General features: G+C 39.3%; 3 protein-coding genes across 6 annotated transcripts in view; 1 reads left to right on the top strand and 2 right to left on the bottom strand.

Moving 5' to 3' along the window:
- LOC109483345 (coiled-coil domain-containing protein 154-like) overlaps positions 1–17,478 on the bottom strand; it is a 24,064-nt gene extending 6,586 nt beyond the window's left edge. Inside the window, exons 1-15 of one of the 2 annotated variants that reach the window (XM_019786337.1) lie at positions 17,390–17,478; positions 12,822–13,319; positions 12,297–12,489; positions 11,063–11,145; positions 10,409–10,504; positions 9,907–10,030; positions 9,360–9,461; positions 7,867–7,995; positions 7,403–7,527; positions 4,482–4,608; positions 3,085–3,225; positions 2,137–2,256; positions 1,605–1,681; positions 1,194–1,308; positions 642–728 (exon numbers count right to left, since the gene is read on the bottom strand). In XM_019786337.1, the coding sequence (XP_019641896.1) occupies positions 642–728; positions 1,194–1,308; positions 1,605–1,681; positions 2,137–2,256; positions 3,085–3,225; positions 4,482–4,608; positions 7,403–7,527; positions 7,867–7,995; positions 9,360–9,461; positions 9,907–10,030; positions 10,409–10,504; positions 11,063–11,145; positions 12,297–12,489; positions 12,822–13,319; positions 17,390–17,412 (2,040 nt within the window). In that variant the 5' untranslated portion in view covers positions 17,413–17,478. Of the gene's footprint in view, positions 1–641; positions 729–1,193; positions 1,309–1,604; positions 1,682–2,136; positions 2,257–3,084; positions 3,226–4,481; positions 4,609–7,402; positions 7,528–7,866; positions 7,996–9,359; positions 9,462–9,906; positions 10,031–10,408; positions 10,505–11,062; positions 11,146–12,296; positions 12,490–12,821; positions 13,320–17,052; positions 17,242–17,389 lie in introns of those variants that run through there. The other variant, XM_019786339.1, reaches the window with a different exon arrangement.
- On the top strand, positions 5,131–22,816 carry LOC109483360 (spermine oxidase-like). Of its 3 annotated transcripts, none has more exons than XM_019786358.1 (5): positions 5,131–5,157; positions 18,532–18,697; positions 19,094–20,052; positions 20,283–20,498; positions 22,733–22,816. In XM_019786358.1, the coding sequence occupies exons 1-5, from the start codon at positions 5,155–5,157 to the stop codon at positions 22,772–22,774; spliced, it is 1,386 nt and encodes a 461-aa protein (XP_019641917.1). In that variant the 5' UTR covers positions 5,131–5,154; the 3' UTR covers positions 22,775–22,816. The 3 variants fall into 3 exon arrangements, with proteins under 3 accessions (XP_019641917.1, XP_019641915.1, XP_019641916.1); XM_019786356.1 differs by lacking the exon at positions 22,733–22,816 and adding an exon at positions 20,850–21,839; XM_019786357.1 differs by lacking the exons at positions 5,131–5,157; positions 22,733–22,816 and adding an exon at positions 20,850–21,839 and having other exon boundaries at positions 18,515–18,697.
- On the bottom strand, positions 22,194–27,644 carry LOC109483381. Its single transcript, XM_019786385.1, has 12 exons — positions 27,507–27,644; positions 27,065–27,284; positions 26,471–26,545; positions 25,548–25,621; positions 25,059–25,175; positions 24,572–24,658; positions 24,320–24,356; positions 24,060–24,139; positions 23,771–23,863; positions 23,403–23,446; positions 22,748–22,835; positions 22,194–22,333 (listed from the first exon to the last, which is right to left on the bottom strand). Exons 2-12 carry the CDS (start codon positions 27,282–27,284, stop codon positions 22,307–22,309), a joined length of 942 nt encoding a protein of 313 aa, XP_019641944.1. The 5' UTR covers positions 27,507–27,644; the 3' UTR covers positions 22,194–22,306.

Below are 27,644 nucleotides of genomic sequence, written 5' to 3'. Positions count from 1 at the left end.
AATGCCGCAATTGAAAAACAACTTATAGTGATAAATATTCAGCAATAAAATTTTATCTCCCAAATTCAATATTGTCATAGAAGTGAACTTTTGTTTACTGTGCAGCAAAATGTTGACAGGAGAGTGAGCAAGCAAATAGACATGATGGAATTTGCAGTGCTCTGGAAAGTACTAATCATGTCCTTACATAATTATATGAGTGATGAAAAGTAATAATTGCCTTCAATGTGGTACATTGACAATTTTTTTCCCCAAAGAAAGTTAAAGAAGAATCACGTTTACAAGATTGGGCAATATGTTAAATGTACATGGACAAAAATATGGAGGATAACAAACTTTCAAATCATTAAAAAAAAGAGTTTTCAAAATACAAATAGATGAAAACTTAAGTCTAATTTAACCAAATGAAGTACAATTTATCATGAGTATCAAAGTTGTTAGCTACTTTAACTGACTTCAAGGTCAATAAAAATAATTATAAATTTATATACTTTTGACACCTTTGACATAAAAGCAGAACTTCAGAATCTGCATTCTGTGGGATAGATACATGTACACATTTGTAAAGCATTGACAACAGTTGGGAAAAAACACCCTTAGAGCAATCTGTACAAGTAGGCTGTGCCAACATGTTTACTTACAGACTTGGCCTCAGATGAAACCCTGGTGCTCATGACAGTCTTACTGGTTTGTAACATCTGCTCCAAGTTCTTCACTTGTGCAAGTCCCTGATTGAAAACATGAACAAAACAAGGACGAGGTGAATTGGATTCTGTAAAAATAATGCAGAATAGTTCCAAAGCAGTAGTCTTTTTTCATGCCACTTGGGTTCACCTTCCAAACACAGTAAATAAATATGATTGTGCTTTGTAAGTCTATCGTATTATAATTGTTTCCAATGCCAACTTCAGACAGGGAAAAGCTCATTTTTACTCTTAATTAAAGTTTTATCAAAACCACCATAAAAATTTCTCTTTTAGTTTTACAGTAGGTAACTTATCATTACTAGTTTAGGATGCAATAATTGTGTATCCAGGACTATTCTTGTCCTACATATAAAATTTAATGATTTTATCTACAAGTACAATTACCCTTAGCTGGCAAAACCAGTACAGTTAAAGTAAATTAGAAGGTAAAACCACTTCAAGCAGTGGTAAAAATATTTATAACTCCTTTTCATCTGTTTTTCTTACCTGAGTGAGCTGTGATTGGACTGCGTTAAGCTTGGCCTCGTCTCCACCCTTGGACACATTGAGATCCTCCAGGATCCTGGTGATGTCCTCACGCACATTCTGGATGTCACGGATTCTGGATTAAAACCACAAATTAAACCAATTATCACTTTTGACTCATAATGAATTTACAACACTGTTAGTAGCAGTCTTAATTTGTAAATCAAGATTGAAATGAATGCACAACTGAGGCCACAATGTGCATTAATTACACAACTGTACAGTAGATGTTAATAAAGCATCACATTTTGGAAATTTTGATCAATGAAACTGTGACAGTGACATGAATAGTTCAATTCTAGCAAAACCTGATATACTGAAAATTAAAAATTTGTCATGTCTGTTTGACATGATTTTGCACTTTATGGTTACCTGGCCTGCATCTCAGTGTCTAGTCTGGTCTCTACTTCAGTCTTCATCACTCTCTGTTGTTCCTTGATGTAGGAAACCTGCAATTTGTATGTAACAACATTGTCTCTCTTATTTAAATTTTGTTTATGGCCCAGTATACCTAACATTTTGTAGCCTTACACATCTAATAAACAAGATTACTGAATCAGATGTACAATATTCAGGGTACACTACAATGTAATTCGGTATCTGTATCAGATTCTGTATCTGTATCTGTATAGCCGGTATAACCGCCTTTCGGCGTAACACACCAGCTTAAGGTACTCAGTCTTGTAGCATTGCTTTCTAATAAACAAGATTACTGAATCAGATGTACAACATTCAGGGTACACTAATTCGGTACTTGCAGCATTGCTTTTGTATCAAATGGAATATACAAGATTGTAGAACATTAAGGAACTTAGATCACCATGCTTCCCTACTGTACTATGCACATTAGTTATCATCATAATTAGTAACATAATATTCAGTAACATGGATAGTAACTGTTTACCTCTGTAGGCAGTTTCTCCAGCATCTCTTGTATGTCCTTCATCTGTTGTTGTGTTAGGGCCTGCCACTGAGTCAGAGACTCCATGTTCTTACGCAGGTTGTCTGCCTGCAGGGACTGGATCTGAGGAGACAACAAGTTTTCTCATCTACAAAATCATGATGATCTCTTTTGCTTGGGTGTTTCTTTCAAATTCTTTGTTCGGTATGTATGAATCATCCAACGTGTAAAACCGGGCAGAATAGCAATCATAGGAGTTCATAATCCAATCCTTTGCTTAATGTTATGCACCAGATCTAATCTCTAAAATACAACAGGAATAAGAAAATTTACTTACTAGAAGTTATTACAAGTGACCTTAAATTACATTGACAGCCATGTACATGTATGTCTAGACCTTCTATACATGAACCACAATACAACTACATGTACTATAATTTAAAGTCAGGTTGTAATAGGGGTATTCATATTCACCTCAGCATCCTATATTTGTAAGCATATAGTTTGTTCAAAGAAACAATTAGAAATTATTAATTTTGCACTGTTCGGCAAACATTCAGAAAACAACATAATTATACATTGTAAATACTGTGTGTGATGTGGGAAATGAAATGCATTATCTACAATGTCATGACCTGACTGTTACTGGATAACAACATTTCCTAAAAATTCATCTAACAATTGATGAACAAAAACAACAACTACTTGATAAAAGTGACATCACCTTCTCCCTTGCCTCCATTTGTTCCTTTCTGGCGTTTTCCAACGCCTTAGCAGCATGAGTAGTACAAGACACTTGTAAACTAACCACATCAAGTAATGCAACACTATATGACAGTGAAATAAACAATTATTTTTAACCTACACCAAGCAAATACTACGAGGGCACCAGAGATGTACTAAATTTGATTCTAGGTATGGACTGATATGAATATCTAATGACTATCTCACCTCCCCTAACTTGGCTTCAAAGGCGTCCTCCTGGTGTGATACCCTTGCGTTCAGGCCCATGATTCTGGCATCCATGTCTGCCAGGCTCCTGGTGTTAGACTGTCTGCTTTCATCCAGGATGTTCCTCATGTCCTGTAGTGTCTGAATAGGGGTGATATTTTCAATTTAGTTGGCAAGAGATTTTGAGATAGAAATTGTTACACTGTTGCTCCAAAGGTCTGGCAGCAGAATTGTTTGACCATGCTGGTTTGTGATACTGAGGAAGAGAGAGACAGTGAATTACAAGAGTTATAAAATACAATGTACATGTACATGTATAGTCAATGAACTACCGTCTCAGCCATACATACAATGTACCTGACATTGTTATGTGCCCTCTTAATCTGCACTAACAGTGACTGCGCTAAATATTTACAGCCGTTGTTACCTTCTCTCAAATTTTTCAAGTGTAAATTGCAATATTGAACTACAAAAAGTATTTAGATTCTGTCTTAGTACCATGGTTGACTTGATAGTTGCAGTCATAGTTCAGTCGGAAATAACTTTTTTTTTATTTCCTTTTATCTGCAAAGATAGTGCAATCTGAAAAATGTACAAACATCAATGTGCATGACTATTGTATACTTCAACTTGCAAGACTGCATGCAACAGAAGGTGTGGGAGACAATATTCTGTGAAGTAAGAAAGGAATATGGTGCAAATTCAATCATTCAAAAGAAGATACAGGGCAGGTGTATCTAACTATCTTGTGCCTGAAACAGAAAATGGTGCAAAAGAAGTCAACTTTTCAAATTGTCCACTGAACCTCTGGTTCCTCTGATTCTGAATCAACCCCAGGATTTTCTGTGTCAGATTCTACCGGCATTTCAACTTCTTCTGTGTCTATCTCAGGTTCCTCAGATGTGTCCTTCCTGGTTTCAGTGGCCTGCATATCATCAGTTTTATGATCCTGCATATCACCAGTGTTATGATCGGGCTGGTAACAGATGTGAGTGACTTTATATGGTGGCAATTAAAAGTGTCATAAAACACAAAGCTATATTGCATGATCACCATTGGTAATGAAATCAAACAGCTGATACAAACACACTTCATATGGTAATGAAATGAACATACCATGGTGCTAGAAAAATTAACATACACATTGACATATTCCAATCTTTATTTAATAGCTATCAACTTTTCATGTCTCTTGTTTAACTTTTTTTTTTTCACAATGATTGTTATCCTTCATTTAAGTTTCTAATGCTTTGGAAAAAAAAACAAGCATCTTTTTCATAATTTCATCCACCAGTGTGTCTGAGGCATACTCCGAATTCTTTTTGACAACATTGCTTATTGTTCATATACATAGCCAATATGTAATATATTTTATGACATGTATTGGATGTCCCTACCTTGGCATGTACATCTGCCATCTGTGTCCTGACTCCGCCCACAGCCTGCTGTAGGGTGGAGACGGCCACGCCCAGTTTCTCCTGCAGGTCATCAACCCTGTTACTCAGGGCCTGGTCCTGGCTTTGTCTGTGAGGAAAATGTTTCACAACATGTAACAGTGTTACAGTGCCACCAACTGAGCTTTCTAACATGTCAAGACCTTTTAGCCTGGTGGTTGGTGCATTGGGTTCCTGTCCTGGTGGCCTGGGTTCGATTCCTGGGGCCAGGGGACTTTGTTTTCCCTAGTTTCCCCTAGTTGTTTCAGTGGTTCCCACACTGGGAATTGGCTTCTGTTTCAGTGTTGTGAAAGGTTGACATGATTGTGCATTTGCTCAGTTGACAGTTGAAAAAGGGAGAACTTTGAAAAAATTTAATAACTCAATCATTCCGAAATGCTATGATGGGAGAATATAAGGCCTAGAAAGGGAAGTCTTATTTCACTGGGGCATTAATAAATAATGACTTGTCATATTAACAGCATACATGTAAGTATCACACCGCCTGCTGAGGCCAAAGAGTATTGCAGGTGAAGCAGCAAAATATAATTTGTAGCTTAGGTATGCCACCTATCAGTTGTCATGATTACTGCAGTACCATACAGGAACTTTTGTGAAATGAACTAACCTACAACTCATGGTAAGTATTGTTGATATAAACCAATCTTGCATAGCAAAAAGAAATTCACCATTATGTAAATACATTGACAAATACTGGCATTTGTCCTATTAAATGATGTCAGTCATAAACCAGTGTTTGCCTCAAAAGGGTCTAATATAGCCTACCTCTGTAAAAATGAAAGCGTCCCCGACGGAGAAACGCCCGTTTAAACGCCCGTTTGTGCTGGCCGTTTGTTTGGGACGGCTGCCCGTCCCTGGCGGTAAACGGGGACTACGGACGCCTGGACAAAGGCCAGAAACGGGCCAGGACGCCTCAAACGCCTGGGACGCCGTCAGAACTGTCCGTTTTCGACGGCGTCCGGGCGTTTCTCAAGGCGTTTGGGCGCCGTTTCCGACGGGCTACCGGGCGGGCTGCTGGACGCGCTGCCGGACGGGCTCCTGGGCGGGGCCGGGCGACGCTTGGGACGGCACAGGTGGGGTCCAAACGGCGTATCCGACGGCCGGACGGGTCTCTGGGGGGTGCTCAGTCATTGTGGACATTTTGATCTTGCCGCTCCGACGGGGTTGGGACGGCGTTTCCGACGGCGTCCCGTGACAGAAGGTGCCGATATAGTAATATTGAAAACAATTGCAGATTGGCATCGAATCAACAAGTAACGGCCGCCCACATTGTAACAGTTGCCGTAACGAGCCGTGAGTAAATACAAGTGAAGTAAATACAAAATACCATGATCAAACGAAAAAGATTTTCTTCAAGAATATAGAGTAACAAAATGTTGAACAGCGGCTGTAAACAGCGGCGAACATGCGACAACACTAATCCACCATTGTGAGCGCACACAAACATAAAGGGCGATGGTGTAAGAAAATTACAAGTGCAAACATTGCCTAAGTGGACATTTTAACATAATCGTCTTTCTTCATTAAAATTCGTATAGTATATAATTATATTCTACGTAGTTTTTGTGCGTCTTGGAAGATTTTGTATGAAAACAACATTGACGGTTGCGTTTGTAGATGGCAGCCGTGACGTCAGGACTTTCCCGGGCCGAACTTGTGTGCGGGACTTCGAGTCTCTTTTTGTGTATGACGTGTACATTTTTACGGCATCATCGTTCTTTATTAAAACAGCAGGTATTGTACACAATTATTCTACAAATCGTTCGTGTGCGTCTTTTTATTTTTCGGCGTTAAAACATTGAATTTCCTTTATCAGCCCGGCGGCGCATGTGACAAAATTTATGTGGGGAGGCACAAAATATAACCGCAAACTTCTCAGCAGCCCCTGGAATTAACTAATGTTCTGTTGTGGCAATTGTAACACTGTCTTACACAGTTCCCTTGTAACATTTGACAACGAAAAATTCTTGTCCACTTACCGAGTATCCTCGAAAAAGAATCGCCGAGACAGATTGCTTCGGTACACCCAAAATTCTGGCGGCCGCTGTTTACATTCTTGGAACATCTCGTTTGACATTTTAGTCAGTCGCTGGAGATGCCCAAACTTGTGTGCAGCGTCGACGATAGATATAGCTGCTTGTATGAATGAATTCCATCCTCCAAAATTGCAGACAATCCAACAAAATGGAAAAAACTGAGGTCGACTGAGCAGCAGACGTGTTCCCCAGCCAGCCCGGTGACCGTTAAATCTAGCGCCTTCAAACTTGGCGCATGTGCGTTAGAAGCCTAAACCCCCCTGGGAAACATCGTGAAGCACGTAAGTGCCGGCCGCTGCTGTTGTCAATTAATTAATAAACGCCCGTTTCCATGCCGGACGGTTCAGGACGGGCTGGGAGCGACGGGGTGCCGTCGCTAATTTCTGGGACGGCCGTCCGGGGGAAGTTTGTGGACGCTGCCAACTGTGTTGGGACGGTCAGGACGCCGTTTCCCGCTAAGGACGGGCAGGGACGGCGTCCGGTGGGCGTTTCTCCGTTGGGGACGCTTTCATTTTTACAGAGGTAGTTAGAAGGGAGGGGGGCAAAAGGAATATTTGGAAAATACTTGTAGAATGAAGTTTGCCTGACACTGTGCATACATTTCAGTAAAAGCCACATGCCTTGAACTGTTATTCCCTTAAATATGATTTGGAAAAAATAGCATATTGACCATTTTTTACCCACATCTATACCAGACTACTGTACAGTAACCACAACATGAACTTTGACCCACATACATTGTACATGTAACAAGCAACTTCTCTAAACATATACACGTACATGTATGCCCTGTTCTATCTTTTCCCTAAATCTATTTGGATTTCTCACCTTGTCTGTATCTCAGCTTTCAGGACCTTCTCCAGCTGTCTCTTGGCTTCCATGGCTTGTTTCTCCAGCACTGACACAGACTCGCTCAGGGTCTGGAAGTTCTCAGCAGTTTTGGACTTATGCACCTGTATTGTGGACACATAGACATACAAATGTACATGTGGATTGATAGTTTACTTCCAGGCGCATAAGTGTTGCTTTGGGAAGGTTGTCTGTGGGTTTGTGTGTCTGTTTGTTTGTTTGATTGGCAGGCAGAATGACAGGTGAAAATTTCAGAAATGGGAAAAGGGGTTAACTAGAAAAGTACAGAATCTGACCAGAAGCCAGCAGAAATTTATACAGGACAACACATTGGGGAATTCAGGAGCGACTTTTCAACTCTGCACTGTTTCTGTCCTAGTCCTGTATTGAAGTTACAGTATTTAAATGGAGCATCTAACAGAGGAAAAAGAATAATTGGCTACCTTGACAATATCCCTCAGTGCAAGAAACTCCTGTTCGTTCATTTGCTGCAGTGCGCCCCACCGTTTTTCATTCTCCTCCCTGATGGAGCGTTCGTGTCCTATCCTGGCAGCTTCCTCACCTCTCAGGACCTGTGTAAAAGTCAAACAAAAAACAATCAAGGCTATCAACCTGATCAGTGGTCGAAATACCTTTTTTCAGTGTTCTGCAATATTGCAGAAGAGTCAAAATTTTGTTCTGCAATTTGGAAATACTTTCTGCAAATACACAAGCCTCTATACGTACTACAATCTTGCAAGTTTATAAGCATGAACTATTGATTGATATGCAAATTAGTGAAGACAAATTTTTGGAAGTCCAAAAGGAAACAAAAGATAGACAAGTCAAGACAAGGTTGATGTAAATTAGTGAAGAAGCTCCTGTTGTTTCAGAACAGGAGCTTAAGTGTTGTCTGTCCTTGGGACCAAGAGCACCAAATCCCAAGTGCTGCATTTTCCTGCTGCAAAATTGCAGATTGTATAAATTTTTCTTCTGCAATCTTTGAAATCTATCTGCAGATTGCAGACTGCAGACAGGTATTTCGAACACTGCTGATACAACCATTTTAAAACATTATAACACTCCAGGGTAAGGTTTGAATCCCTAGCATGTCCCAATGGTGTGCTCTTGGGAAAGGCACCTTACAGAAACAAGTACCCTCACATGACTCAGGTGAACTAGCTTTGGTTAGAGACATCCTCTCAAATGGGGCAGAAATTAAATCCGGAGGTCCTGTGTTGGATGAGGATGAATTCATGTACCAAATAAGTAATGCTTACTCTAGTAGGAATCTATCCCAGTAAGAATGGATCAAACCTTACAACCCAATCTTAACACAGCTTGTACCTTCCCTTAACTTTACAAAACTGGTGTTTGACATAAAAAGCAGTTACTGTAATGTTATACAAAACACTGCAAAACTATTTATGGCATGTACAAATGTGGGCAATTGAAATCCTAAATTAATGCCTCTCTTTTAAGCATAACGTTTTCTTTATACATCATGTATAAAAAAGGTGCTGTAAAAAAACAAAAGTTTGGATCAACCTTTTTGTTTGTTTGTTTGAACCTTGTTTGTTCATGAGATGACCAAATCGGCCTTCACATTACATTTAAATGAACGGAACGGATGGCATTGAAAGCCTGTAAGCCTCTATGCATCACAATAGGACAATCATACAATGTGCACTGAAGAGGTTGTACGAGTTCATGGATATCTTGAATGAAACACACACGTATACCACTGAATTGGTTGTTAAGAAATGATGAATAAATAATGATGTATATACAATGTATATTGAGACATATGAATAGGTAATACATGCAATGTAATACTTCAGGCAAAAGAAAGAGAGATTAGCCAAGGTCGAGGCAATCATTAGGGATCTAGTTGGCTCAAGTCAGTCACAAAGGCACAACAAGGCCATTGTGATTATGAACAAATGTAATAGAATACCTTTTCAACGTTATGGAACTTCTGTTGGGCCTCTTCCCTGAGTCGGATTTCTTTCTGCAGTATTTTCTTACTGACCTCTTCTGCTATCTCACTCAGCTTACCCTGAAAATATACAATAATGTGGATAAAATAAAAAAATACACATAATTTAGGAAGTTCTTTTTTTTTTTCAAATAAAAAGGAGGGCAAGATAAAATTCCTGCATCTAAGGAATTTTCCAGTTTTGCTAGTCTAGTAATCATTATTTGAACCACTTGCAATGCTTTTTAACTTCTTGACAGGTGTCAAGGTGGTCTTGTGGTTAGGGTTATTGACTTAGAATCTATGTTCCGGGTTCAAATACCTAGCAGGCCCCAAAATTGTGCCCTAAGGAAGGGTATATTTACAGTGTACAAATCCAGTGTATTATAGTTATACATTAGATTTTTAATGGGTAATGCATGATAAACAAAAAAATACACACTGTGTCTAATATATATATAGCAGTAATGACATTGCATTTTGCTTTTCTTTTTCTGGATCCTTTGAGCCATAAAACCCCACAGACCTGTAGTCTGACCCTCTCATTCTCAGCAGCTTGTTCCCTCTCTTTTTGTAGAATATCAACCGTGTGTAAGTCCCCTTCTCTCTTCTGTTCCAGGTTAGACAAGGTTGACTGCATCTCTGCTATTCTATAGGGGAGAACAGAAGGCATTTCAAAAGATCTTTTCTTCCAGCTTTCCAAATACTGTTAATGCGTTCACTATTTTTCCATAGCATCCACTTAAAGTGAAATCATGAAACTTTAGATGTGTTCAATATCTCTTTGTACTACTGTAACAGAACTGAAACAGCAAAAACTTCCTTGTCCCTCTGATTAAAACCAACACAAAAGTAAGTTCCTATTTAGCAGTACATGCATCAAGAGTATCTTTTCTGTTTTGCTTCTACAATGTAATGACCAGCTTGTGGTGACAGGCCTTACCATGTACAGTATGCTAACTATACATCAAAGTACTACTGGCAGCTGGTTTGGAAGGGTTTTACATGAATGGCTGACAACACCACACCTTGACTCCATGTGTTGTTCCAGCTGCCTACGTGACATCTCTTCTTGACTCTGCCTGTTCCTCAGCTCCAGTACCACATCCCGTACCTCTCCCAACCTGCAATGTCATATTCAACTGTTAACTTGAGCACCGTGACAGTGACAATGTACAGTATGGTCATTGTTTTTCCTATCAAAATTTACAGATGTTCCAAATAAACATGTATTGAAACACATAAACGAGAAGTCTGAGATTTCAAACTTCAGGAAAAGGCAAAAAATGTATTTTCTGTTTTTGTGACATTTAAGTTCACTAAGTCCTCTCGGTGTCAATTTGAAAGCTTTTCATAAATATTGGGAGGGTTGTGTAATGTAATTTAATTAGCATGACCCCACTTGACCTGAATTTCTCCACATACTGTACACTTACCCCTCCCAGCACATGCTGGGTAACCTTTGAATTAAGGTGTGACCTCCCAACTGTCAAAATCACCTCCCACCCAATACAAACCCACAACTCAGCCACCGAAAACGATACACAGTACTTTAGTCTACATGTGGCTTCTGTACCTGGAAGCAAACACAGATGAACACCACGTTTTGAGAAAACTTACATTATTTTGTAGCATACATATGTACATGTATGTTATAAATACAATTGTATTAGTCTACAAACCTCCCATCAAACTGCATTCTGAGTTGACTTGAGGACACTTCACTATGCTGCTGCATCTCACTCTGTTTTCTGATGGTGTCAATCTGGAGATGTAAAAAGTTCAATTATCATTTAATATGTGTTGCCTGCCTAAATGTCAAAATATCACTCTCTGCTAAAATTCTTGCCTATCACGTATACTTTAAAAATGGCAACTGGCTATATTACATGAATGTAAGGTTTAGTTCACATCGCCCAAGTTTATCATTGACTTCAGGCAGTTATTAAGATTGACTTTCATTAACTTCACATGAACCCCACAGCCAATGTCTATGAATCACAAACATTTTTCTGTAGATCAAATAACATATTTTAAGGGATGTAAATCACCATTGACACCTGTTGCAGTTGCTTATACTCAAGACTCTGAAATAGGTACCTCAACTGTCATAAATTTGTTTGTACTACACTAACACATGCTAAGTACCTGTATTGTTAGGAAACAATCTTTACATTGCTTGAATATATTAATATTCTGATTCTAAAAAAATATATAATGACTGAAAATCAAAACTAATACTAGTAAATGTAACTAAAAACTATAGCTTAATCAAGGATTTTGAAGACAGAGAAGGAAAAACGCAAAATTTAGGCTGTACCTACCCACTATATACACACAAGTCCGACAGGTGCACACAAAAAGTAAAGAGAAAGAAATGATATGAATAGAGTGGACAAAACAGTCACATGTAAATGATAAATTCTGCACTAGAGGTTAAAGTTAAGAAACAGTGCAAAATTCTGGATTATGGTAAGGATGATGTAAATGTGCTTTAAGAAGATTTAGTGACAGAATTGACAGTAGAAGCATATTGATATATCTTCACGTTAACTTCAATAAATTGTATACTTTAAAAGTTTTATCTTTTTTTTCCAGAAATTAAAATTTGAAGTCCTAATTTTGGTAAGGGAAACTGCTGTTTAATCTGAGCTTCATTTCAGCAATATCAGAAAAAACTACTACTAGTACTTTCTTCTTTGTTCCCAATAGTGTCCTTGATGATCGATGGCTAATACTAGATCAAACTATATGTTGCTAGGTGGATGTGCCCTAACAATGATCATCAAAAAGTCAACAATGGGAAGCCCATTGTTGTTGGGATTTACGATCATGGCATTACTTATGTACAATATCTGTATGAAGAGAAAAAGAGACAGCAGTAAATATGCTATAGATCTTATCATAATCTCATACAGCTTGTCTGCTATCCTCTTCTAGCCTTCGCGATCTCTGCTTGACTTCGTCCGCCACTTGTTTTAGATCCACCCCCTGGCCATCTAGCTTTGCCTTCATCTGCCGTACTTCGTCGATCAGACTCATGGTGGCACGTTCTAGCTGCTCCCTGGCATGTTTGGACTGGTCCAGATCGTGCTTTAGTTCAGTAATCCTGGAGAGGACACAAGTTGTCAAAGGATCTACAAAATTAAAGCCCATCAAATAGAATATGCTAAATGGCTTTGTGAGATGTTACTAGTAATTATTACTTTTTGCATACATTTACTATACTGGATAATTATAAAGGAGCAGTGTCATACATGCTATATCTAGGGTTCTTATACATTCAAACTACTGTTAATCTATTTAAGGTGCTTATACATTCAAACTATTAACAACCATACAAATACATGCAATATGCTAATAGTAACCGCAACAAAAAAACAACAATGTGACTATGGAATTTAGTGTTAACATCAAGCTGGAGAAAATTGCAAAGATTACCTAGTACTCTGTGTATCTCTTCTCCCCATAAGCTCCTGTTGACTGCTGATAACTGCCTTCTCCACCTGTTTGGTGTGACTGACTAGTGCCGACACGGCTTCTCTCTCTTCTACCACAGAGTCTTCCGCTCTCTTCAGCCGCGTAGCAAGTTGTGATATCAAGTCATTGCTCGACCTTAAGTTGTCAATCACTTGTTGCCTGGCCTTTCTCTCCTCGGAGATGATCTGGTCCTGTCGTCGATTTGAAGCCTTGAGCTCGCCTTGGAGTCTGACTACTTCTTCCAAGAGAGCCCGGTTGGACTGTTCGACTATCGTTAGGCGGGAATCTGCACCTTTTCCGACGGAGCCCATACTGCTGGTGTCTCCATACCCAGTGTCTATCAGAGGAGATAATTGTTTCCCCCGTGTTACGGGGACGACTTGGTTCTGAGAGGTCGGTTGCGGTGAATCCGATCCAATTCCTGGGAGGATTCCCACCCTCGTGTGGAAGGGAGGAGCCCTGGAAGTACAAAGAAAAAAATGTCAATCTTTTTTCAAAAATTAAAAAAAAAAACAGGTTTGCCTACCAACTTACCGTGACTTTAGAAAAGAAATAAAAAATCACCAAAATACCAGATATACCATACTAGTAATGTGGATACCAATTACAATTCCTTACCTTTTAGCACGACTAGACCGCATATGGTTTGTTCACTACTAGTAGCTGTACCCGGTAACAACTCATCACTTTAACCATATGCATCTAGGATACCCATTATGTGTTGACTTCGACATAAAGTCTTGTACACTAAGAATAATACAGGGGCCACAGAGTCAGCAAAAACTTTTATACTATGTATATTTGAAAATAAATAACACAGATCAACACCAAAAGATTATGTTTCTTTGCAGGTAAAAGAAACTGTCTCTTTTTGAATAGAAAAATTGTTTTCTTTTCATTTCCTAAGGGTTTTGTAAAAGTAGGACAGTATGAAAATCACCTATGAGAGAGAGTGGGCTGACCCGCCTGTAAAAAGGCCAACACAAGGCTCTTTGTGTACCTGTAGCTATAGTCACAAAATGACTTCTGAATAATTAATGGCATTCCTGCAAGGACATGTGGCATCTGAGGACTGCCGTGTTCTTTAAGACTGTTTCGTGAGAAGATCTAATCCAATGACAACACTCTTCTCAGTAGTAGTAGCACCTACATTTTTTTATTAGGATGACCACTCCTCAAAAAATTCATGACACCTAGAATATGTCTCCCAAGTTGGATGACTTAAGTCTTAATACATTATATGCAGAAACTATAGTTGTTGTCTCTATAACATGCTTCAATTTTCCCCCTTTATATTTGAGTGTATTTCACGACTAAAAATTAGTCTGGTGTCCGGAGTCTACTGTTGTTTGGACACTGGCTTTCTTCAGTATTGCAGTACTCAGTGGCTAGGAACGAACATACAATTTTACTTTCTTCAAACTTATCGAAGGATAACTTATAAGACTTATACTATATATAGCAATGAAGGGCTGTTCGCTTATACATTAGCAATGAATATATATTAATGATAAACCACCAGTTTGATTACAGTGAATTCATAGGTCATTACACTTCCAACAGAAGTACGGCAAAATGTATCATGTAAATCATATAGGAGATATGGCAACTGAAAAATTGCACATTAAAAGACCAACACCCACCTTTAACCCAATGATTATTGTTATCGTTCAGCTGATAAAGCAGTAACTTCCACATCAATGATCATGATAACCTTATTTTATGAATAATAAAAGAGTCATGAATAATATATGCTGGGACATTTATGTATATACATTCAATCTACAGCAACTTGACAATAATGTGTACTTAGTAGTTTTCTGAACACATCTTAAAAACATGTGGTCACTGTGCTATAGTTTTGTGGTTCATAATAGCTGCAATTGTCATTGTACTCATTTTCAGACATTTTTGAGTGCCAAAGAATAAATGCATTATCACAATTTTAAGTCTGTGTCCTTCACACTTTGGACTAAAAAGTGCATTCACCTCAATTTTAACCTCATTCACAATACATGTACTGATAACTGAGTAAATATTACTGATCATGAGCTGCTTAAAATTTGAATTACATGCTATTGCCATTTGACACTGTTCCCTTCACATATACTATGAAACCATTAATCTTCTACTGAAAAATTCAGGGGCTGGGCTTAAGTTAAACATGAAATTGTGTAATTGTGATACCATGGCAACCAGCTGTGTTATCTTGGACCGTGCCAAAGCAAATAGGGGTGGGTAGAATGACAGTTTGTAACAGGATGTCAACCAGATATAACTTTAAATTTTGTATGCTTCAAAATTTTTCTACTCAAAACATTGTTGTCAGAATCAGCACAATACAGTCAATAGGTCAAACAATGACCTGAAACACAGGGTAAGTAAATACAAATCCCACAGGATTTGACAGGACTGAATCTGTTCCAGTTTGAATTTTGGGGCAGTTCCTGAATGAATAAGCTTCAGTCTGAGTGGCCTACAATTTTGATTTGTTGTTCATACCTTTCAAACTTACAGAAAAGTAGGTCAATTTGAGGTTTACCTGAGGTATCGACTTACCTTTAGCAATGTATCATTCCTTTCATTATCCTTGATAAATATGAATGACTGAAAGGGCCCAGGAAAAAGATGTTGTGCTTCAGGTTTCCTGACTAACAGTCGAGACAGCCGACCTTAGTGTTTATTTATCGACGGCTATAAATTTTTTAAATCTCACATCTCGCTTTCAAACCCAGGCTGAATTCCAAGTGAAATGTCATTTCATGCATCTTCTGGAGCAATTTTTTTTTCAGTAAATTGGGTGAAATGTCCACAAGCAAATGGGTGGAGGGGTCCTTGAGACAGTTCCAATTCATTGTTAAACGTTTTCTTAGCCCCCCCCCCAAAAAAAAACGATAAAAAAAGAGGAAAACCCGTATCTATTAACGCTAGTTTTTTCAGGACTGAAACCAGAAACACAACATTAATTTTCCTAGGCATTGGCAATGGCAGTATAATGTATTTGCATTGTGTTATATACCAGACTACGTAATTAGCAAAATGGTAACCTAAACACACTTCAGTAAAAGTCGTAGTAAAAATTCCATCACAAATGATTATCAAAAACACCTTTGTCACTATTTCCTCTAATCTAATCATGGCTTTTGACATGGAATTTAAGCTATAAATACTAGTATGGCAAATCCAACTTGGGCGATTGACAGTATACTTTTGTTGCTCAGTAACAGTACACACAAATATATTAGAAGCATTAACCACATATTTGAACAATTAACAGGTCTCCCTGCACATTGTGCCTCAAGTACCTACTACCACTTTATCACTAGGTGACATGTGATGTATATTATACTATATTATATTGATAATCAATACAATTAACAGACACTACAAAACAGTAGCACGAAAATGCATCATCATCTATGGTAAGCTATACATAACTGCGAATAGCAGTTAGTAACAGTATAGCCCTTGGTAACCAAAGAAGTTGAGATAACCACCTTAGGATTTTGTTTGCCAAGTAAAGCCTTCGCTGTTTGTGACAATATTGAATGAAACTCAGTTTGTAAGCAGAGCAGTTTATCTCAAATTACAGAAAACATCTTCGTCACACCAAAAACTTCAATTCTGCTATATTTTTATAATCTTAACACTTTTGCAACAAGTTATATCTATAGAGACCAATACGGATATTACTTATTTGAACGTATCGTGATCTTTCACCAAAGGCACTTCAGCCATTATGAAAGACCCTTTCTGCGTTGTAAGTCCGTCTTTTGTTGGTTAACCAGGCGTTTGTTTGACTGTGAACACAGTGTCTGATGGTGTTGGTCTACAGTAGCGAGCATAACAAACACAAACACAGGCTTCCTGCACGCTCAAGTACACCGTGACGGCTAAAAATGTCCCCCGTACTACCGTACAAATAAACTGTCTGCAAAATGGTGACAAACGCCGTTACCTACTCAAGTTTGCTCGGACTTATAACTGTTTGTCAGCGCGGTAAAAAGCAAACATTTAACCGTGGGTTCGACTCGTATAAACATTCCTCCGCAACGCACGGTGCCAGTAAAATGCCGCTAGGCCGCTCAGTAGGGAAAGTTTGTGGGGAAAATATTTGCTACACTCGCGATGTTGTTACTGTTATCACACGGTCGATTTGGCTATCGAAACATCTGGGGGGAGGTCAACTCACCGAGGTTCTGGTATAGTTTTGGTCAGAATGTCCCTCAGATTTTATGTAAAACTGACCAGTGATGTCAGTGAGTAGTCATGAATGTAATAATATGGTTAATGTTGACCAAAAATATTGCAAAAATGTGGAAACTTGCGGTATAGTACAGTCCACATCCAGCACCAAGTTAGTAGGTCGGGTCACCCACCGAAATATCAGCATAATTTTGGTCAGAATTTCGCGTAATTTCCCTCAAATTACATGTGTGACAGGTCACACATGTTAACGGTGTGTAATAGAGGTAGTTAGGTGGCTCATGTTGACCAAAAATATTGCAAAAATGCGGAAAATTCGTCACCTTTGCTCGTTCCACATCGACATCTTGCTGTGTACGCCGGTCGTATTGGCGACTGATTTCCGGCGCCGTGATTGGACGAGTCGTGGTCACGTGATAATTATTGGAAAAATACGAAAAGCGCGGGGCTTGAGCTGAGCAGATGTCTGAGAAGGTAAACAACAAAGTTCTTGGAAAGAGAATGCCATGTACTTCAAATAACAGCATCGGGAAGATCGATACAAAATGCTAGGGCTGTACCGCAATAGTCAAACAACGTAACCTGATACAGGCCACCTGTTAAGACTCGTACAAAACGATTCTGTGGCCTTTTTGGTTGAGGAAGGGCCCATGGGTGGGAGGGGGGGCGGATAAAGTTCAGTCTTTCAAAGATCGAATATTTATTTCAAAGATCGAGAAATTACGGATCTGCAGCTGGCTATGGTTCGCATGGATGTTAGTAAATGTCATATTTTTATAAATTCATGTTATTATAACTTTCGTAGTTTTAGTGTTGTTTTGGGTGACTGGGTGGCAGTTTGTCCAGAGAGACTAGGTTGATAGCACTTGGGTTTGTGGGGGATTGACAGGGATAATAACAGGAGGTCTCAGAATCCGACTGGGAGCTGGCAGGGAGGTCAACATGGGGAATTCTGGAAGCTGATGACTACTTTATGAAAACTTCCCAGAAGTCTGAAATCTCTGATATCGTATTTGTTATTTCTTTTGAGGCATCCGCCTCACAACATTTTTTAAAATAGTTCATAACATCGTAGCAATTAATACCCAAATTGGCAGTTTTTTGCAGCCCACACGGGCGTACCCGAGGGAGCCATTCTCTTAAATATCAGCCCATTAACGCACGCACTGACACATACAGATTTTCTTTTTTTCCCCGTACCATTCCACAGTGGAACTCCTTACCTGGCCCGGTAGTCGTGGCTCTCAATGTTGAGTCGTTCTGGGCCGGGCTGGCGGCCTGCCCGCCTTAGCCTTGACCTCCCCCCCCCTAACGGCACCCCTCGCGGGGTTATCTGGGGGTAATCAAGATGATGATGATGATGATGAGTCACGTAAGATGTATTAAGAAGCAAATGACAGCAGAAAGAATGGTCATATTTTCACCAATTGTTTTTTTTTTTCAGTTATATGTTGTCCTTCCACAGAAAAGAGTTACCATGACAACAAGGAGACCCCAGGTAGTGATTGTGGGAGCAGGTATAGCCGGTCTGTCAGCTGCAGTAGAGCTGACTCAGACTGGGGACACAGACGTCACAGTTCTGGAAGCCATGGACAGACCGGGGGGAAGAGTTCATACTGTTACTGCACTCGGTAAGGAAAGATAGCCTGGTTACCAGAACTATTTTAGCTCCAGAGCCTTCATGATCACCCTCTCTTTGTGGAGATGATAAAGACTCAGGTAGTTTCTGGTAACCAGGCTAAAGGAAAGACAGTCCGACAGCACAAGTTTTATGAGTATAGGCCTGGATGCCATCTTTTTAGCCGCATTCATACACTCACATATACTAGTATACTATAGATAGTTGCTTCTCTGCCAAAAAAATTAAACGGACCTGCACATATTCTATCCATCTGTCATTTTAAGTATGTCTTCAGAATTTGATCTACTGCATGGCAATTGTTTCCTTGTTAATATCAACTGAATAACATGTATTGATATGGATTAAATGATAAATAAATGTATCAAGAGCTTTTCTGTCTTTCAAGGTGTTGACAACCTGGATTTAGGGGCAACCTGGCTCCATGGCAACAAGGACAACCCGCTGTACAACCTCGCTCTACAGAACAACCTCCTGGGGGACACAGAGGTCAAAGTTCTTCCTGCAGGCGACAAGTTCTACACCGAGCAGGGTGAACAGGTTGACCTTGACTTTATCCTTGACTTTTGGAGCAAACTTGATGATGTAACAGACCAAGCGTACAAAGGCGGTAAAGCAGACAACTGCGAATCATTCCAGAGCGTTGGCGAATTCGTTGATCACAAGTTCCGCACAGAACTACTACAACTACTCGATACTGACAGGGTTGTGAGTTGGAAGAAATTAATGCTAGCATGGTATAAAAAGTTTGCCACAATAGACAATGCCTGTAACTCTTTATACAATATCTCTCTCTCAGAGATGTCAAAATATGAAGAGTTGGAAGGGGAAGCGAATGTGCCAATACCTAAAGGATATGGCGCGGTTGTGCAAGTACTTGTCAATATGCTCCCTCATAACTGTATACAGTACAACAAACCAGTGAAACTTGTGCAGTGGAACAGAGAAAGTGATGACCAGGAGTTCCCTGTTAGTGTCCATTGTGAAGATGGGTCTACCTACTTTGCCCACCATGTAATCGTTACAGTCTCTCTTGGGTACTTGAAACTGAATCATAGTACGTTATTTGAACCTCCTTTACCTCAGTGCAAGGTAGATGCAATAAGTAGTCTTGGTTTTGGAACTGTTGACAAGATTTTTCTCAGATTTCCAAGCCCTCCCTTGGAGGAGCCCTTTTCTTGTATCCAGCTGCTTTGGGATGAGGACAAAGAAAGGCAGAAGGAAGTTGAAGAGACGTGGTTTAAACAGATCACAGGTTTCCACACACTGGAGGGACATCCTGAGGTTCTGTATGCATGGATTGGTGGGAAGGCAGCTGAATTCATGGAGTCGTTATCAAATACTGAGGTAAACAAATCATAAAGCAACTTTGTTTTGTGCAATTTTAGCAGGATGTAAACAGCGTTTACTGACTCTATGGGTGTAGAAGAAATGATGGTGTACCTTAAAGTTTGTTTCTAAAGAATGAAATTTCATTTCGTGCTGTTATGTGTGTGTTTTCATTTAGTCTGTTATATGTATGCTACACCTCAGAGGCAGAGCCACTACACCTTGATTTTCATCTTTGTCATATTCAGGTTGGCAAAGTGTGCACACAGATACTGCGTCAGTTTACCGGCAGATCAGATATCCCAGATGCTGTGGAGGTTCTGTGCTCCAGATGGCATTCTAACCCCTACATCTGCGGAGCCTACACTAACGTACCTGTTAACTGTAAGGCTAAGGCCAGCGATGTGTTAGCTGAACCTCTGCCAGGACATGCCAACTGTCATGGGAAGGGAAACCCTCTCCAGGTAAGTCCTTATATTAGAACAGAAAAGGACTTAAAGTAACATCAGTATTGATACATTAAACAAGTAGACAGCATTTGTGTGGCATTGAATGGCTAAGGATAATAGCATAAATGAGACAGAGGGGTCTCAGGTCACATTTTGATTCCTTGCAGTTCTGCATGGCATAGACATTGCGTCCCTGGGAATGGCACAGCTTTCCTCTCTCCGCACAGGTATACAATAATACCTAACTTCGGTTGGGAGGTAAAAGGCAGTGGAAAGAGAGGGACCATGCCCTAGCTAGACACCCTGTCCCTAAAATACTATGGGACCTACATGTACACCTTTATGTGATTTTTTTTTATCTTGAAGGTGCTGTTTGCAGGAGAGGCTACTATAACACCTTACATCACTACAACACATGGGGCATTCATTTCTGGAAAGAGAGAGGCTACCAGACTAACAGACTTGTATAAATGATATCTGACAACTAATAGTAGATTGAAGCAAATGTACTGTACACTATGAAAGTATGATGTATATTTTTATAATACTAGTAACTTGAAACCGCAATTTTTTTACCTGAATAATTATTTTCTCATTTTCACTTCAGTCAAGATTTTATTTACATTGAAAATTAGATTGAAGGGGTCCATCACTTAAAACTAAATGTATATAGCTGTTACATGTACATTTATAAAGAATGCATGATCTATGTCTGCTGATGCTGTGTTAGATACATGGCATATCGTGTATATTAGCAATTAATTAATCAATATTTCGCACATAATGGAATTGTCTTTAGATTTTTGTCATTTTGTGAAGACAGTTCAACTTCTCTAGTTTTTTATGCATATAATTATCATAATTGTAATAGCTGCAGCATCTTCATGGTTTACAATTTAACAAGCTACATGCATGAGGCATCTCTTTAAATTTTTGGTACCACCTATAACCAGCCTACAAAACAAGCAACTGTTTTCTGTCAGCAGTGTCACAATTTTTGCCTCAACGGTATCAGTATGCTATGGGATATCATTGAGTCAACTTACTACATTAAAGATGTCCATAGAATTGACTTTGGCAATCCAGCACCCTAATATTGCATTAGATGCCTTTAAAATTCCTACTGCACTACTGATAATTGATAATAAACTTGAAGGTACATCTACTATTGTCAAACAAAGAACAGTCTTGATGTCTAATGTCCCCATGTATTTCAGAATACTTCTAAATATGTATAGGAGGCACTATCAGAGACCACATTCCACCATGCACTCATACTCTTTAAAAGGGCTTGCTGGGACATTGTGGTACAAGTTATAGGAAATTATGGTGCTAAAAAAACGGATCATACAATTGATCAAATCAATCAATCTTTATTGCGCAACAATTGCAATGGATACAATGTATGGCAAGTGTTTAAATCAAGAGATAACAACAATACTAAAATCTACTTCTAGATACCTTATTCTAACGCTACCCTATAATTGTGAGTGATGAATTATACAATATATATGGAACATGGATACAATGTTAACATCAGTTCAAGGTGTCACAGATGATATTGTTTCTTTTCTGAAGAGCAGAGGATATGAATTGGCCTATATACAAGGATATTGGTTCAGGACATGACATCAGTAAATTAAAAGTATCTGAGTTTGTCTTAGGTAAGGTAATGTTTGAGTTACGTGAAATCATATTCATAAGATCAAATGCTTGAAAATGTTGTATAAGACAATAGTCTCATGAACTGTGATTAGTGTGAAGTCTACTAGTATCTTGTACAGCTAAGGGTTGTCCAAGTACGTTGCCTCTTCTATCACTAATCACTGTGCCTCTGCTTCCTTGCAGCACTGAAAAAAAGAACAACACATTCTCTTCATATAGCTGGTGTGTTACGCCGAAGGGCGGTTATATCGGCTAATACCTATATACAGCATTGCAATGTTGGGTGCACACAGAAACAAATCTGAGATTTCAGACTTCTGGTAATTATTTTGGATTTTTGTGACCTGTAAGTTCGCCTCATTTCCTGTGTTTTTTTGCCTGTCAATCGTTTCCCCACCCACGTGCTATCAACCTACTCAGTCCAGACAGATATCACACAAACCCACAATGCTGTCACCCAAAACAATACTTATGTGCCCCAATGTAACTAGTGCAGCAATCATGTACTGTGTATCAAGAAGCTGCACATTGAATGATAACGACTTCATTATAGTATAAAATGAATTAGGACGTTTTTCTTTCAGCACTTTTCAACCTACCAGGTAACACCAGACACAGATCCATAGGGGGAAGAACAGCGAGATGCAGCAGTGCATGCAATGGTTAATCTCGTCACGGTCACTGTTACTTTAAAGGTAAAAAAAACACAACTCAGCATAGATCCAGTCAGGTGCATTATTCAATGTGAGACTCGATAGTTATACATGTAATTAGTAGCCCATAAACATACATGTAGCAAAGCAAGAAATACATTGACTTATATATTTTTCTTGTATATCATGAAAATGAAATATGCATTATATATATATATATATAATTATAGTGACTAGGAGTAACCACATTGTGACAGATCATCTTGTGGTGTAGGTAGGTACATTACATAAAAAATTGTGTAAGTAAACAGCAAAAAATCGGAGAGTTGAAACCTCCGTGGTGTTTACAGTTTTGGTGAATTTATGGGCTGACGTAATTTTCATGGGTCTAGCAGGAACCTTGCATGCAAAGAGCTTGTTCTGAGAGGGTCTTCCCCAAGTATCTTTGAGAGTTGACCCACAACCCCCGCCCTGCCAACTTGACCTTAAGGTCAATCTGCGGACGACTCTGTTTGGATCCCCCCCCCTTTATGCCAGTGTCCTTAAGACACATACATTCGCCAATACAGAGTCAAACAACTAAAACGAGAAAATATCTTACTCTCTGAGCAGTGTAGTTTCGGTGAGGACGATTCGAGACGAAGCCTGCAAATTTTTGCATATCGTAAGTATGACTAGAACTCAGCATGGTGCCTGGTGCAAATATACGCTCAAAACACTGGTGTTAGCGCATTAACAATGCATAGCTTCGTTACACGTTTAACGGCATTAATTATTAACCAAGCCATCTAACTTGCATACTACATTTCTGCATGAATACATCATTTTATTAAAGCAAGTGTTTTTTACAGTGCGTTTTGGCTATTTCATGTGTTTATATTTTCTTTCTAAATTTACACAGAAGAGAGCTTTCATTGCATTCTTATGACGTAGAAGGTGACCAAGATATTTGAATAGACAATAGCTTACTGAAGGTTGGGCTGTTATGACACGTGGGCTGTCATCATCAGAGTCGTCCGCGGCAACAACAATCATTGCAAGCAGAAGGGCCCGCAAGGCGATCTATTCATTAAGGATATATAAAGAAAGCAACAACATTTGATATGGTTACAACTCCAAATGATTTAAGCCATCAGTCCTATAAAACATTTGAAAACAAATGGTGTGCGCCCAGGCTAACACCTGGTTGTTATTACACGGTATATAAAGATTTGAGGAAGAAGTTTTTTCAGCCTATGAAAACAACTGTTTAACTTACCGCCTCTTCCTCGCTGACATTTTCTCCCATTTGTTGCAAAAACTGCCTCAGAAGAATCAAGTTTCGCAACTTGTTCATGTCTGCACGAAGAAACGAATAATGAAAGTCATTTTACCTATAAATCCACTTAAGTGAACCAACTCAGACTAAGTACTGTGATAGGTGTGATTTTATATTAGTATGCATAATATAACAGTGTGTGAGGAATGAGTACCGAAAAGTACTGTTAATAAAGTCCTCCAACTTGATACTGTACTTACCATGGGCAAACTGCAGCGCAAACCGAATAAGCAAAACCTACAAAGCGGAAAAATTCGCGAAACATGTGAAAATGCATATGGTGATTTATAGTTTCAAAATATGAGTTCAATTAATTCCAGAGAGATGCAAGTCGATTTTTATAGCTGTTCACTTCGTGTATACTATTCAAAAGTTGTTAATTCTTTGATGATATTTTTTTTCAAAAGCTATGTTAACTTGATAAGATGGTGTGTACAAATGATCCTCCGTACCTGCTTGAGGAAAAATCCGGACATCTCGCTGACGTCTCCGATAGCGAACATTCCGTTTGTGGCGGCCGCAATGGCTGCCAGAAGAGGCTGGGGAAGAAAGTAATAGAAGGAAAATTCCTATTTTAATCACTTTTTTGGGACTTCTTTTCAATGAGGCCCTGTCGTACAAACAAAACACAACAGTCACATACAAACTGTAAAATAGGGATACAATAAATCATGATAATAGCAATAATAATAAAGGAAAAACAGTAACCAATAACATTAATAAATAATGATAATAACAAAAAGTACAAATTGTCCATCCACATACAAAAAGGACACACACATAATAACATTCACACGCACATATACACACACGTGCGCGCGCATGCACGCACGCACGCGCATGCACGCACACACACATACACATAAACACACGCACACAGATACACACACACATACACACTAACACACACATTTGTATCATCCTGCGAGACCGTCTTACCACGTCCACCCCCGAGCCACAGCCCACACAGGCGATGGGTACGGGATAGGGCAGCCCAACCTGCTGGTAGCCTTCGCGACTGAAAGCAGCCGCTGCTAATATCACTTTTTCCTTGTCCTGCCAAAGGGAAAAACTACATGCACATAGCGTATACTGGCAGATCTATTTAGCACTATGACAATTGTATCACAACATTCTAATTTCCACAGTACCATTATTGCAACACATTTGATCTGAATACAACTGACAGCAATAATCCTGTGATTCTATATGCTGTTTTATGGGGCGTTTGTACGAATTCTTCGGCGTTTGTACGAATTCTTCGGCGTTGTGCAAGTTGGATAAATTAAACCAGAAAGTGTTATCCCTATGAATTTGCGTATTTATACGTATAGACGATAGACAAAATGTTCTTCCTGGTTTAACCATCCAGTATGGATAACAAAACTGACGTCATAGTCACGTGAGTGTTAAACCCCTATTTCTTACGTCAGGTCTTCCGTCAGTCATCAAGATGACCCGAGGCGTCATCCTGATCCCACCAGGCAGTAAAAGCACGCCACCTACCGAAGGCAATGTGCGTTTCACAAAGTTACTGCATATCTGAGTCGATCATATTTTATACCCGATGACAGACTTATCTGGACAAGGAAGGGCAGCATTTCCTCATGCAATATGCAAATGCTGTCATTATTTGAATGAGTTTTGTTTAATGATGTTTACTTTTACAAGCAGTTGGTATGGTGGAACTGTAGCATTTGATTATTTATCATGCAGATCAGGTCCACATTTACATAATCAAGCGTTAAGCTAAAAGTGTTCTACTCTCAAATACATATGTCACAAGTTGAAAAAAAAACTTAAAATAGTCCTTTTCTGGAACGCAGTCTATGTTGAATGGCGTGGGCGTTCCACGGGCAAAAAGTATAAAGCTGGATCGTCAAACATAGAAGTTACCCTAATTGATTGTTTCGTGCTTATCTTCTGCAGACACAATTGCGTCCAAAGATTATCAGCTTTGCTACGATGAGTTCAAAGGTCTGTTTGCCATGTCAGCGACATTCGATTATTTTGTGATGTTTTTGCCAAAACTGCAGCATACTGTACAAAGATCAAACACCAATAGCAGGAAAACATTCATTCTTTTAAATGATAACCTAGCTATATAGTGTTCTTCAAATGTCTCCCTTCATATTTGAACTCTAAGTTAAAAAGGTCAGGTTTCTTAAGTGTGCGTAATCGTCTCTCCTTCTTTGTAAATTTCCTTTTCTTAAGAAGTATATATCTTGAGTTGAATTACTCTCCTCGTTTATTCCTAAATCAATACTAGCATGTACTGTTTACTTCAACAAATTGATATTCTGACAAAAATAGGTTAACCTCTTATAAACTTTGACCATTTCAGTACTCACCATTCTGTACAAGTTCCTTCAGTGCTTCCATCAAACCTTCAAACATCGGAGTTGTCCCTCCTGGTTTCAGGTTATCTGTAATAAAAACGAGATACAGTTTTAGTTCCACTGTCGTATTTTGTCATTTTCCACTAGTGCTATGTTATGACCATTAACGAGTTTCATATAGGAATCAACGATCTTTCACCCCTTTCCATTAAAGGCCGTGACAGTTAAAAAATACAAACGCATACATTACGTCAAGAACAGTCTTGTTAAGTTTTATGTATTTTATCGAATCTTTAAATGATGCTAGCTTCATCAAACATCGTAGATTATGTGCCTATTACGGTATGATCAAGGGTCGCACAAATCTAATTTTGGTCTCTTTATGGTCGCCTGGCAATCGCTGTCTAGTGATAATGGTGCCTGTTGTATCCAGAACCGTGCTTTATCCAGAACCATGCTCAGGCACTGTTCTGGATAGTCCGCGTCGCATATCCGGAACCGTGCCTGGGGCAAATCTTTTCAGTATACGCGAAGACTATCCACAACTGTACGTGCTTTATCCTAAACCATGCTTTTACGGTTTTAGTTACACTGGTAGGGTCTTACCAACAGCCCTTTGCACACGTCTGTAGTCGTTGGTGAGGTGTTGGACGATCCGGACTCCCCCTCCGAACTCCACCACGGCCACGTTCTCCTTCAGCCCCGTCTGAGTCGCCGTCTGCTCCACGCCCGTCAGGAACTGTCGCACGGCTTTCCGCAGCTCCAGCATGCCCTTCCCCGCCATGGAGCCGGACGTGTCCAGGCACAGGACCGTGTCTAACGGCATCTGGAAACAAACCCGCTCACAGTAATTTTTACGCAATTTTGGAATTGGAGGTCTTCATCAGTTTTACGAAATCTTTGGAGGTCTTTATTTTTATGCACTTTTGAAAAAAAAGGAAACATGACAAAACATAAACATACCAAAGGAAGGGTTTCCGCAGTTTGCCATTGGCTTTAAAATAAGTCGTTGACTACATAGTAGACAGAGGCAAACAAACAAACATACCTCGTTATTAGTGAACCGGATGGTTAAAAGTCGAAAATGAAAGCACAAAGATGGCGTAACGCTGAGTCCCCTACGGTAGAAGAAAGACGGATTTTTGTAATTAGAACCTAAAGTTGCATGAGCTTCAAGTTTTTAACA

Source organism: Branchiostoma belcheri, unplaced genomic scaffold (genome assembly GCF_001625305.1).
Source record: "Branchiostoma belcheri isolate BF01 breed outbred unplaced genomic scaffold, Haploidv18h27 scaffold64, whole genome shotgun sequence".
In the NCBI taxonomy this organism is placed as follows: Eukaryota; Metazoa; Chordata; class Leptocardii; order Amphioxiformes; family Branchiostomatidae; genus Branchiostoma; species Branchiostoma belcheri.
The sequence above is the reverse complement of the archived record's forward strand: the minus strand, read 5'-3'. Positions and strand labels throughout refer to the sequence as shown.